This window comes from Rhyacophila brunnea, unplaced genomic scaffold, assembly GCF_057557595.1.
Source record: "Rhyacophila brunnea isolate RB1 unplaced genomic scaffold, BYU_Rbru_1.0 scaffold_17, whole genome shotgun sequence".
In the NCBI taxonomy this organism is placed as follows: domain Eukaryota; kingdom Metazoa; phylum Arthropoda; class Insecta; order Trichoptera; family Rhyacophilidae; genus Rhyacophila; species Rhyacophila brunnea.
In genome coordinates, this window is record NW_028232827.1 from 6,902,830 (window position 1) to 6,916,374 (window position 13,545).

Genomic DNA, 13,545 nt, shown 5'->3' on the forward strand with positions numbered 1-13,545 from the left:
AGGTGTAAAATAAGTTAATCGATTACGAGCGCCTAGCGTAGTATAATTTAAACAATTTAGAACACAAATGAAAGGCTAATTCGGTGGACCGTAACGTAATGAAGTAACAATAAATACCACAATACAAATATGATCTCAGCTCTTCGCCGCCCTCGATTCCCTCCAGGACGGAATCGAGGAGTGCGTTTTCAAATGTTTCGGGACCATCGGCTTCTTTCGATCTCCTGGTCTGAGAGGGATGTCCTTCGGTTGGCCATGATAATCGTCTCCAAACATCAGGAACAGAGAGCCATGTGCCCCGGTCCGAGGCACGGAACTTAAGAGCCGGTCTTCAAGAGAGGTCTTCTTCGCACCAATGTTCAGAACAGAGAGACTGAATTTCACTTCTCCTTGATGTTAAAAAGCCGCCTTGCTTCTTTAGCGCCGTAAATAGTTCAGACCAACTGCGTTGAAACTATCGTAGTGCACATGCGTACTGAGGTCATCCTTTGCCGGGGTGTTGCCATCATCAATAAAGTGTGTCATGTGTAAATAACATGACATAATTGAAAAAAAATGATACAGCTATATTATGTGTGCTATATTCTGTAAGTAGTATCTAGAACATCATCATTTTTTAAATAGAATTTTTAAAAACTTTTCCCCCCATAACTGCTCGGCACGTAAGACAGTTGAAAAATAATATTTGGGAAATTTTGGCACGCGTACGTAAAAAGATTCGCCTACCCTGTTCTAGCATTTAAACTATTACTATCTAAGCATACCTAAGAGAGAGCCATTTGGATAATACCACAGATAGTATTTATATAATCTCAAATAAAGGAGCCCCAAAAAATTGTTTTGAACTCGCTCCACAATAAGGTCGTATTTCAATTGATACAACTATTAATGATAAAAAGGTTAAAACGGACTTTATTCTGGAAATATAGTCTTGAAATTGCAAAAAAATACATCAAACATACGTATAAGTATGAATCGGTTCTGTCTCTTTCATACATGCGAGTAATTTCTTTCGTTTGAGTTACGTCAAGTAGCAAAATTCGACAGAGACACTGTCGCTCTCAGTGTAAATGCCGGAATCATATTAAGCAGTATTTGAAACAGCCTTTTATTTTCATTCCCTTTTTCTTTATCTCGCTTCAACAACTTCAGCGATTTATTCCAACAGACACAATTGTCGCGTCTTGAAGCAGAGCTGTGATTTTTTCCGAACCCCTCAAATCCTGAAGCCTGCTTCACATGTTGGGATTTTGTAATGTGTTGAAAACGTTTTTTTTTTATATATATATCATACTGCCAGGGGATAAAAACACATTTGCACAAGTTTTACTTTGGACGTAGCGTAAAATAGATTTATCAATTTTCTTCTGCTTACTTTTGTGTATTCGCGTTTGATTTATCGTTCGCAGAACCCGTTAATATATCATTCTGCAATATATGACGATTATTTTGTAGTTATGTTTGAAAATATTCTTGTAGTTTTGATATTAAAGGTCTGAGCCGTAACTTGAATATATTGAAAAAAAGTATTCAACATTTTAGGCTGATAGTTACAAAGTCTGTAACCTCAACATTTAACCATTTTGAGATAATCACAAAAAATCATCAAGCACATTTACAACTATAAATTTTTCCTTCTTTTCCTTTCCTTCAACTATAAAACATATTATTATTGTTAGTAAACAATTAGTGAAATAAAATATCATTAGAATTTATAATAATTACAAGATAAAAAGAACTTTTCATATATCACGTTTTTAAATTTTCTGTTGAATCATATAAATTTGACAATTCGATGTATTAATAATTTAGGACAAATAAGGAAATTGTCAATAAATCATTTTTTTGTAATGAAATGAAATTTTGATTTCCATAGTAACGCATGTATATATTAATAATTAAGTTGCTAGGACTATCCCCTTAGCAACCAATAATAGTGGATTGGATTACGGATTTCTTCCGAAATAACTTTCCATACAAAACAGAATTAACTGAAAATGAATTCAATTCTACTTCAATATGGCTAAAAGAATTAAAAGAATGCATTGGCATCGTTTTTTGATTATTCTAAGAGTTCCAAATGTTTAGCTAGTCGGGAAGTTAGTTAAAAATCGATTGAAAGATTTATACTGGATAAACAACCACCGGACAAACAAGAATACGAGCTAAGAAAAACGTGGTAAAAAATCATCTTTACAGTTAATCGTAAAACATAAAAAATGCCGGTTTATAATATATATAAACGATTTTGCAAATACACTTTGATTTAATTATATTTCACTAATAAACGGAGCTCGATTTAATGTTTTAGGAATATACATACGATGGAAAAATACTTACTGAATCAGAATCTAGAAAAATATAAAAAAAACAGTAAAAATGAAGATTTGCGGCATTAAAACTAATGGCATCATTTTAAAACAAAATAAGGACCAGCGCATCTATTATATACACAAGTCTACTATCGGCGGCTATCGAGGGTAGTTTATCATATTTTTATGTATTAAGGCTGTTAATTGTTACAATAAGTTAACCGTCTGATTGACTTTGATCTTCATATATTATAATTAATATAAATTATCGTAATAATTGGCGTTGTAGAGAAATGTCACATATGTCTAAAAAAATGCCAGCATATACGTGCGCCATGAAAAGCGACGCCACTTGGTTGTCCATATGTAAATAGGAAGCCGATTAGTATGGCAAGATTTTTAATCTAGATCGCTTCGTCTATCAGGATTTTGAATGTGAAAAAAAACAGTTATCTAGCCTTATTCAACCCCATCAGAAACGCAACCAACATATTATACTTTTAGGTCCGTTTATTACTATCGAACGAAACCGTTGTGAATAAGTACCTTTATCAAATTGAATTGATCAAAATTTTGAAATTAGCAGGAAATTAAATTATATACACAATACAATTGTATTTACAAAACAATAGACCAGATCCAGCATAGATAACTATTAATTAGTGAAATCAAAAAATCGCGGGAAAATTTTTTCACACCTAAAGATTAATGAAGACTTTAAAATATTAATCTTTTGAAAGATAGATAATATTATATTTCCGTTATTCGATTTTTCGTAAAATTATCAAAATGTTCCGAGGGCCGTATGAAACGAAATATTCGCTGTATTGACAAAACGTATCACTGTGCCAAAAAGTTTTCGTTCGTTTGATCGAAAGCTTTAGAGTAGGTACATTTCTAAAACATTAATAAAAAAACTCCATACTTGATTTTGACAAATAAATCATTACAATCAATAGTTGTTGTGCTAGAGTGAAATTGACAATAATAACGTAAGCTTATACCCCGTGCATGGATTTACTGCTGACGGTACGTATTATCGCGGCCATACGTGTAAACACGTATTATCGTGCAAATTGCAAGATTGCATGCATGAATCAAAAAAGTTCAGAAGCTTCTGAATTTTAACGCGACAATAATTGAACCGTGCAATATCTGCATCTGCGCAGTAGAATGATAGTGGCGAGTCTGCTGGTAAAAAAAGAACTACACCGCGAAGAGTCTCATTTTGAGGTTAACCGATTCTTACGACCTGTCAAATAGTACCGAACAATGACAAAATCGCATCTCGCTTACTCTTGAAGAATTACATTAGTGAGACAGTTATCACTTTTACGTGTAAACAGGAAGCGCCTGGTTTCAAAAGCCCCTAAAACGATTTTAGGTAGTTCTGAGAAAAATGAGAAAAACTCATATCTATTAAATCTGTAAACTATGTAATTATTTTTTACTTCGTAAATTCTAAAAAGTATTTTAGCTTATCGATTTTGGGGGTATTTGAAAGCACACCCAACCATTTTAGCGGGTTTTGAAATTTACCCTAATTTTTGATAATACGTATTGACGGTTTTTGGCGTTTTTTAAAGTTCAATCTTAGGCTAGCATATTATAGGTAACAAAAATATCCATCTAAATACATATCTAACACAAAAAATTCAAAAAACGTTTTATAGGGATTTGAAATTAGGCGCTTCGGTATTATTATCGCGATAGTTTGAAATACACACCATGGACCCCACATCCTGAAGCGGGCCCCCTATCTATCGCTAAGGGTAAAGTCGGTGTGATGCTTCACAGTAAATGGTGTATTCAGTAAAATTAGGGTATATTTTTAATACATCCATTTGAATTATGGAGTTGCCGAGTATCGACACACAATGAAAAATTGTATCACACAACTATATATTTTAATATAACAACACTATTGAAGTAAAAAAAAAGCAGGCGACTTTTTTCACTAATTAAAGCAAATTTGTGATGTGTATTTATCTCACATATCTGGTCGACTCACCAGGGCGGGCCCCTTCTGAGCCCGGACCCCCAGGCTAGAGCCCTGTCAGCCCTCCCCTTGTGGGGGCCATGATACACACTATTGGTGCAAGTAAATGCAGTCATGTGTACATTGGTTTACATTTTGTAGGTATATAAAAAGAATTATTTGAAATATCATAATAATTTTCTAAATTCTTATGTTAGTGTTTTTTGGACGGTAGAGTATTATGAATAATTCTGTATTTTTTTAATATACAGAGAGCTTTACAACTCCTGTTCAAGTATGTGGTTAAATCTTGAAGCTCTCCCAGCTGTCAGATTTCAGTCGGAGGCTTTCAAAAACCAATACTGAAGGAGTGAGACCCGAGCCGAGGCGGTTTTTCATAAATGAGTTTGAAATTAATCTGAGAAATATTATTGATGCTTGGCTATTTATAGTGGATTATCCAGAATTCACGGATTAAGATTATCAATTTAATTTTACGACTGTACCCTAGAATATAATGGATTAGGTACGTCAATATAACGATTTAAAAATGTAAGTGTTTACTTATTGGAAATATTGCAATTATTTAGATATTTTTCTTTCAATAAATAATATTATATTCTCGTTAAAGCTTAAAAAAATATATAAAATGATTAAGTTAATAAGTCGAAAAAAATATGTAGCTAAATAAAGATTTCTTCTAAATTGCAGACTGCAGTATGTAAGCATGATAATTTTGTCTACAACATCGACAAGGGAATGAAAATCAATGAGATAGTCATGTCCACAACATAAAACACGGCGATGACAGGGTTATAATTATTGCTGATAACATACAAATAATTACAAGATAAAAAGAACTTTTTATATACCACGTTTTTAAATTTTCTGTTCAATCATATAAACGTGACAATTCTATCTATTAATAATTTATTACAAATACGGCAATTGTCAACAAATCATTTTTTTTTTGCAATTTTGCAGCAAACAAATAAATATAGAATACTGAAATGTCATTTTGATTTCCATAGTAACGCACGTATATATTAATAATTTAGTCGCTAGGACCACCCCCTTAGCAACCAATAATAGTGGATTGGATTACGGATTTCGTCCGAAATAACTTTGCATACAAAACAGAATTAACTGAAAATGAATTCAATTCTACTTAAAGATGCATTGACATAGTGTTCTGATTATTCTAAAAGTTTCAAATGTCCAGCTTGTCGGGAAGTTAGTTAAAAATCGATTGCAAGATCTGTACTGGATAAACAACAATGGATGGACAAACAAACAAGAATACGAGCTAAGAAAAACGTCGTAAAAAATAATTCTTTTCAAATTAAAAATTATAACACGGTTAAAAAGATCTATCTTCAATTTAAGGTTACTTTATTATTTAGTAAAGAATACAATTTGTGGGGTTCAAGTTGGTAAGTCGATAAGTTCGGTATTTAAATTTAACAACGGACTATGAGTCAATATATAAATATGTATGCAGAAAAACTCAAGGTCATCTGATATAATATAATATAACATGCACATATTATTAACCCAATGTTTACGGGCTCTTTTAATTAATTTTTTAATTAATGTGTTAATTTGCATTTGAAAAGCAATTAGCAAAAACACAATTTTGTGCGGCCCGTAAGCATTGGGTTAAGACGGTACTCACTTTAAACGGCAAATAATTTTTAACTATAGGTGCGACGAAATTTTGGACTCGCTGGCAATCGGAGAGCGAAAGTCGAGCTGTGAACTTGTCAATTTGTTTCGTGATGGCGACTGGGGTATAAATTCTTAAATCGTGTAAAGATGACTAAAAACATTATTCATTAACTTGAAAAAGAAAACATGTCAATGAGTATATTATTATTGTTACTAATAGAACAATAAACAGAACATTAAATGGACGCATGTTGGATTTATATGACAAATTATATTTCGTTCGGCACGCGTCATTTGCACAGCCTAGCCACGATCTTTTTAGACCATGCCTCGACTGCGGTACAGCCATAAAGCATGAAGAAATTAGCATTATGCCTGATTTTAGAGAGAAAATCGAACTTTAAATAATTGCCGTTATCTTCTCTATAACATGATTTCGAGACTTATTAATTTTTGGTAGTAACCCCACGAAATATATAACCCACAAGTTAGACTCATACGATGGTCGAGCGGTTACTAGTCGGCTTATCATGTTGTGGGTCCAGGGTTCGAATTGCGGATCTGAAAAATTAGCATGTTGATTTTTTTAAATACGTGTTTGATGTCAGACTATGAACCTAATCAGTTGAGCGAGTGGCTAACATTTTTTTATTTCTCGTAAAAACAAAAATCTGTTAATACATTGTCTACTCTTTCTTCTTTTCTTTCAATCATGTTCGATCCTAATATGATCACATGGGCATCCACAGAGTAGAGGTTTGTATTAACAGATTTTGTTTTTTCGAGAAATGGATGTCAGCCACTTGCTCAACCTATTAGGTCCATACCCTGACAGACACAAATTGAAAAACAATATATTGTGTACTTGCCAGACCCAGGATTCGAACTTGGGACCCACAGCGTTATAGTCCAACGCTTAAGCCGTGCGGCCACCGTGGGTGTAGAAGAATATATGATCATATGGGCCTCCACAGAGACGAGGTTTGTACTAACTTAAATTAGTAATTTTTACGAAAAATGGATGTTAGCCACTTGTTCAACCTACTAGGTCCACACTTTGACTCCAAACACACATTGAAAATGACCGACCGACCCATGATTTGAAACTGGGACCTTACGACAATACAAGCCGACTCGTAAGCTGCTTGGCCGTCGTGGACGTTACCTATGTAGTATAAGATATAAAAAATATCGGCGTAGCTTATTGTTAATGGGCTGTATACACGAATTATTCAAAAAACGACACACTACAATCTGTATTATCAAACGTTATTTAGATACTGAATATAATATTATTAATTTGTAATATCACAATGATGATGAATCTATTCACGCTTGCAATTGTCTGCGGTGAAAACATTTTTTTTTTGTTACCTATAAAATCAAATATTTAACTTGGTCATATTTTTTATTCCTTTCAGATCTGGTGTCAATGTCTCCACGTCATAATCCAATACGTACTGATGACCAACTACTCTTGGATGCTGTGCGAGGGCCTGTATCTTCACACAGTGCTCGTGTCTGCTTTCGTGGCAGAGCAGCGACTCTTGAGAGGACTGGTTGGCTTAGGATGGGCTTTACCGGCAGTTGCTGTCACCATATACACAGCAGTCAGGGTCAGCAGTAGTGATCCGAATGATCAGATGGAGTAAGTGAATTTGATATATTGTCTAACACATCTGCATGGAACGATTAAAAAGTGACTTTTCAAGATCGGGGGCAATCGTGATGGACGGTGAAACGATAAAATCAAACTGGCAGCAACATTCTTTATTGAACATACATAATTCTGAAAACACTATAATAATATACTAAACACAAAATAATATATAGCCGATAAAAAAAAATCTTTTTTTGAAAACAGTAAGACTCCCGGCTGGAAATGAACCAGCGTCTCTTGGGCTTCACGCCCTGTGCATTATCACTATGCTACGTCTCCCATGCTTAATTGGGACAAACTTTAACTATCGGCTTTTTATTAATACCTGCTAAATAGTGCTCTCCAAATTGATTTTCTTTGATTGGTTTCAGAATTATGTATGTTCAATAATTAGAATGGTTCATTCTTAAATCTTGTGAATTATTCGTTGAATAAAAGAAATAGTTATTTAAAATTATTAGCAAGTTCAAGTAAGTTGCAACAGAAAATATTGGAGAGATCCGTGACGTCGATTAGTAATTAAAGTAGGTAATAAATACTTTAATTTAGAATACAAAAATCGATTGCCTACCCGCTACCGTAACTCAATTTGGAGAGCACTAATGAGCAGGTAGGTATTAATAAAAAGCCAATAGTTAAAGTTTGTTGCAATTAAGCATGGCAGTCGTAGCATAGTGGTAATGCACAGGGCGCGAAACCCAAGAGACGCTGGTTCGATTCCAGCCGGGTGTCTTACTTTTTTCGAAAAAGATTTTTTCTATTGGCTATATTTTCTCATGAGTGTTTTTAGAATTATATATGTTCAATAATTAGAATGGGACATTCTTAAATCTTGTGACTTATTCGTTGAATAAAAGAAATGGTACAGTTCGGTTATGAGGAATACAGCGGCAAACACATTTTGAAAATACCCGATATACTGGATTATTGGTTAGGTTAACCTAACCAAACCTAACGTAACCTTATCTAACCTAACCCAACCTAACCTAACCTAAACTAACCCAAACTAACAAAAAATCCATTATATCGGGTATTTTCAAAATGTGTTTTCCGCTGTATTCCTTATAACCGAACAGTACCAAAGAAATAGTTAATTAACATTCTTTATTACTTCGTTGATACGGAACACTACTAAGTAGTTATGTCCAATAGTTCAAGGAAGCTACAAACTAAAATGTCTTGGAGTGATCCGTGACGTCGGTTAGTAATTAAAGCAATAAGTACCTACTTTGATTTAAAATACAAAAGCCGGTAGCCAATAGTAGCCCAATTTAGAAAACGCTTCTGAGAGTATTATAAGAGCCATTAGTTGAAATTTTTCGTAATTATATATGGTACTTTTAGCATAGTGGTATATGTGTGTAGGCGCGAAACCCGAGATATGCAGGTTCGATTCTTGCGGAGTGTCCTACTTTTTTCAGAGATTTTATTATATTGGTTTTAATATAAAAAGTATATACTTATGTTCAATAATTAGAATGTTACATTCTTAAATCTTATGAATTATTCGTCATCAGCCTTTATTAAATTATTATTGACAGTCAACTTATACAAAATAATACAGAAAAGATGATTTTTATTACATGACAGTACTTTAAATATCGACAAGTTTTTGTGATTTAAGCTATATTCCAGCCAGATATTATATTAAGCTCTCTATGGTGATTATAGTAATGATTTATGACAGGTGATTCTGAAAAATGTTTACATCGCCCTGTTCTTACATAAAATTATTGAGCTTTACATTTTATCTCCATCCCATTAAATAATGCATATTTATGGAGACAGGTAACGGTTTACATAATTTATGAAAGGGCACCTGTGAAGCCTGCGGTTTCCGGATATAGAGTCTGTAGAGAGTAAAGTAGATTATTTTAGTTACATAAAAGGATAGAACCTTGACTCGGCAAGTCTACCAAAATACTGAAAGTTTTCAGTAAGAATATTAATGTACGAAAAGCTTAGTGAAGCTTTAAGCTAAAATAATATTTATACAGTATCATTAACTTTGTCCGTAATATACCTAGGTATTGCATTAAATAAGACAACATTAATTATTATTATTACATAGTACTAATTCATTATCATCATCAGCCTGAATCTATTTACTGCTGGATGAAGGCCCCTCCAAGCTGATTCCACTTATCTCGGTCATGTGCATTGCGTTGCCACGTACTTCCGCAGAACTTACCACTGAATGACAAAAGTTGTCCAACAATAATTGTCCTTTCTTCGAGCTATGTGTCCAAACCAATTCCATTTGAAGTTTTTCGCAAACTCTATTACATCGCAAACCCTTGTCTGTTCCCTTATGCACTCATGTTATGTCTAAAACCTTCAAATGAAATGAATAATTCTAGTGCTAATAATTAATATACAGAGTTCCAGTGGCGAAGGGTGGATGTAGGCTGTTAAGATCTAACATAAATAGTCCATAATAAACTTGCCAGTCACGCGTATTTGTTTTTATTGAACAAGTCTACAATATACAGATAGTGTTGGTTATTTTTTTTTAATTCAATCAAACACTCCGAAAACTAAGCCATAATAGATAATAGTCAAAAAATAATCGTATAATAAATTTTATTTTTATTTTAGTTTAAACAACACTCATTGCATTATTCAGTTGGTCATCTATTAACTAAGCACTAGTTACGTAGCTTCACAGCAGTGAATTCTATCCTTGCACTCCACTCATATTATATAATATTATGTGTTACCAAGCTCAACCAAAAACTTTCTTTGTTATACTCATATGCCGGTTGTGTTCAGGCCTTGATTCAGGTGTTCATACAAAATCCACACCAATATCTATATAACTTTTAGACATCATTGAGAGTTACTGACGCTATTTTGAGGATAAACTATTATAAAAATCACAAGCTTTTAGTCAATGTGCAGAGATTTAACAACCTCTTGCAATTTATAATCATTTTGTAGTGAAACCAGTGCTGTTATGACTTCAAACATTAGGTTCAGTTTTGGGTTCGCATTAAGTATTAAAATCGAATGGGGTTCGATTCTAAAAATTTTAAAATTGAAACCTATGCTACAGGGTTTGGCTTGATTGTCGATATATTTTATTTTCATGTAACAACTCAAAAATTATACTATTTTACCACGTTTTTCTTAGCTCGTATTCTTGTTTATCCGGTGGTTGTTTATCCAGTAGAAATCTTGCATTCGATTTTAACTAACTTCCACTAACATTTGAAACTTTTAGAATATAATTATCAGAACACGGTGCCAATGCATTCTTTTAATACTTTTAGCCACCTATAAGTAGAATTGAATTAATTTTCAGTTAATTCTGTTTTGTATGAAAAGTTATTTCGGAAGAAATCCGTAATCCAATCCAATATTATTGGTTGCTAAGGGGGTGGTCCTAGCAACTAAATTATTAATATATACGTGCGTTACTATGGAAATCAAAATGACATTTCAGTATTCTATATTTGTTTGTTTGTTGCAAAATAGCAAAAAAATGATTTGTTGACAATTACCTTATTTGTCCTAAATTATTAATACATAGAATTGTCAAGTTTATATGATTGAACAGACAATTTAAAAACGTGGTATATAAAAAGTTCTTTTTATCTTGTAATTATTTGAAGACATATTTACCAGGGGAAATATAATATTATACACATAGACAGACACCCCAATTCGACTAGATTAGTAAACAAACTTTTATAAAACATTATGTACATCGGTATGTATAACAGATGAACTGGTTCCATCACATAACAAAAATACTCTTAGAATGCCAAAGTTAATAAAACATTCTGATTTATTAAAAGAATTGATTTATTCTAAGGGTTCCAAGGTTCGTTCCCGGTTTCGTTCCTAGCTCTGATTCAAACACGTGCCACTTGCATTCTATCTCTGGAATAAGTATGAGGATAATGCAAACGGATTTCGCTGCTACAATGTAAATAGCGACGTTGAACAAATGGATGGAATTATTCCGCTCAGAGATAAAAGGTTTCCTTGCATATTTGATTCCTATCTAACCACTTGTATGACGTCGCGTCTACTGTACTATTCTTGGGTCTAGGGAGATTCACCGCCGACAATAATTTACATTCCAACAATTCACAGCTGTGACAAATAAGCTTTCCCACAATCCATGAGGTCAGATGCATACATTTAATGTCGGCGATTTTGAAATAATAACGAAAGCCAAGCACATAAAATTGAATGACAGATGCAAATATCTTAATTAACATGCCAACGCTGCATTCCGCGATCAAAACTGTTACCGTTTTTCACATTACAATAATAATTTTCCGATAATTGGGATTATACTATTTTTAATTGGCATACAATGGTAAAATAATGAAAACTGCATTATAATATAAATAATTACATAATTATAAATTATTAGCATAGTCAATGGCTGCGCTTTTATGTGGACTGTATAAAAGGAGGTTAAGGATTTGGATGTTGGAGGGATAACGGAACCAGCGATGTGTCCAGGCACTAACCTTTGATGTAAAGCTGGTCCGAACTGCTGGCGCTTGGGATGATCTTCTAATTCCCGGATCCTGCATACATACACTTGTTGCTGATTGTAATGTACTTATAGCACTCTTAGTGACGAAGCCCACTAGAAGCCGCGTTCGGGGCGCTCACTACAAAGTAGGCCCCCTCCCACCCGCGCATCACCCTTCACCTATGTAATAAGGGGCACAAGAAGCTCAAAATAATTATTATTATCAGCGTCTCTCATAACAAAGCAATAAAAATATTATATTATTTCTCGGGGCTTGTAATTAAAATTCACGACGACATCATTCTACCAGCGAAATATCGGACACGCAGCAAGTTAACAATGAGTTCACTGTTATTAAATAATGCATACCATGCCCGTCTATCGATAACGCGTCCAGAAGCGGATAAAGTAAAACAGCGCGCGCCTCTTTTGCTTGCCGTGTTCAATGAATGAGCTACGTTATATTTTCGTTAATTCGTCCCGCTGAGAAGCCAAACCACGGGTGAATCATGGGGCGGGCGGGCAAAATGCGTCGTCGAATCCAGTGTGCTCTGGCGTATTTGATTACGTTGTATTTTCGATGATTCACGCGCCACTTGTGAAATTTTGCGCGAGTGCCCCACTCGACGCGTTCTATGGGCGCTATCGCTTACACTTACTTTCAAATGAGTGAACCGGAACTTTCTTTATATGGATGGTGTCACTTGATGCAGCGGTCGAACTGTAACTCGTCTTTATGCAACATGGTTGAATTGTCACTTATGAGTCACCCTGTGTACGTCTACGATCAATTTACAAGAGTCGGTATCACAGCTTGTCAGGTGTTTAATCGATAGGGTTTGTAATGACTAATGACTAATGAGACACGCGAATTGAATAACTGCGTTCACGACGGTCAAACTGTATCAAGTCTTGACTCGCTCATTGTCTTGATGTAACTAACTCTTTATCAATCATGGTCGAGTGATTACTCCGTAGATTCCTCTCCATGATTAGGGGTAGAAAGGAAATAGTGGGATGAGGATGCTTATAATTGGCCCAACCAATCCATTTATATAAATAATTCCCCAAAAAGGGAGAATTTACATATTATGAAGTGCTAGTACCCAGTGACAGCACTTTGCCATCATGGGAAATGCTGAAATTTTTTCAGTTGTATCTCACATATTGGCTGAAAATATTGAAAAATATTTCAAATTAAATAAATCTTTAATAAGAATATTATATTTTTTATCGTATCTTTATCGGTTATAGAGCTTTAAAGTAGGAATAAATATTTAAAACAAATTTGGAATTTAAAATTTTGAATATGATTTATATAAAGATTAATTATGTTTAACACTCTTTAAGTCAATATTATACATGGACGAACATTTAAAATGCATTGATTAACATGGAATACTTAATGAATCATAATACCTATAGCAAACAT

General features: G+C 33.9%; 1 protein-coding gene across 1 annotated transcript in view; it reads left to right on the top strand.

Annotated features, from left to right (window-relative positions):
* The window catches only part of Dh31-R (Diuretic hormone 31 Receptor), a 340,188-nt gene that overhangs the window by 215,889 nt on the left and 110,754 nt on the right, over positions 1–13,545 (top strand). Inside the window, exon 6 of the mRNA XM_085944554.1 lies at positions 7,380–7,606. Within this exon, the coding sequence (XP_085800680.1) occupies positions 7,380–7,606 (227 nt within the window). The remainder of the gene's footprint in view (positions 1–7,379; positions 7,607–13,545) is intronic.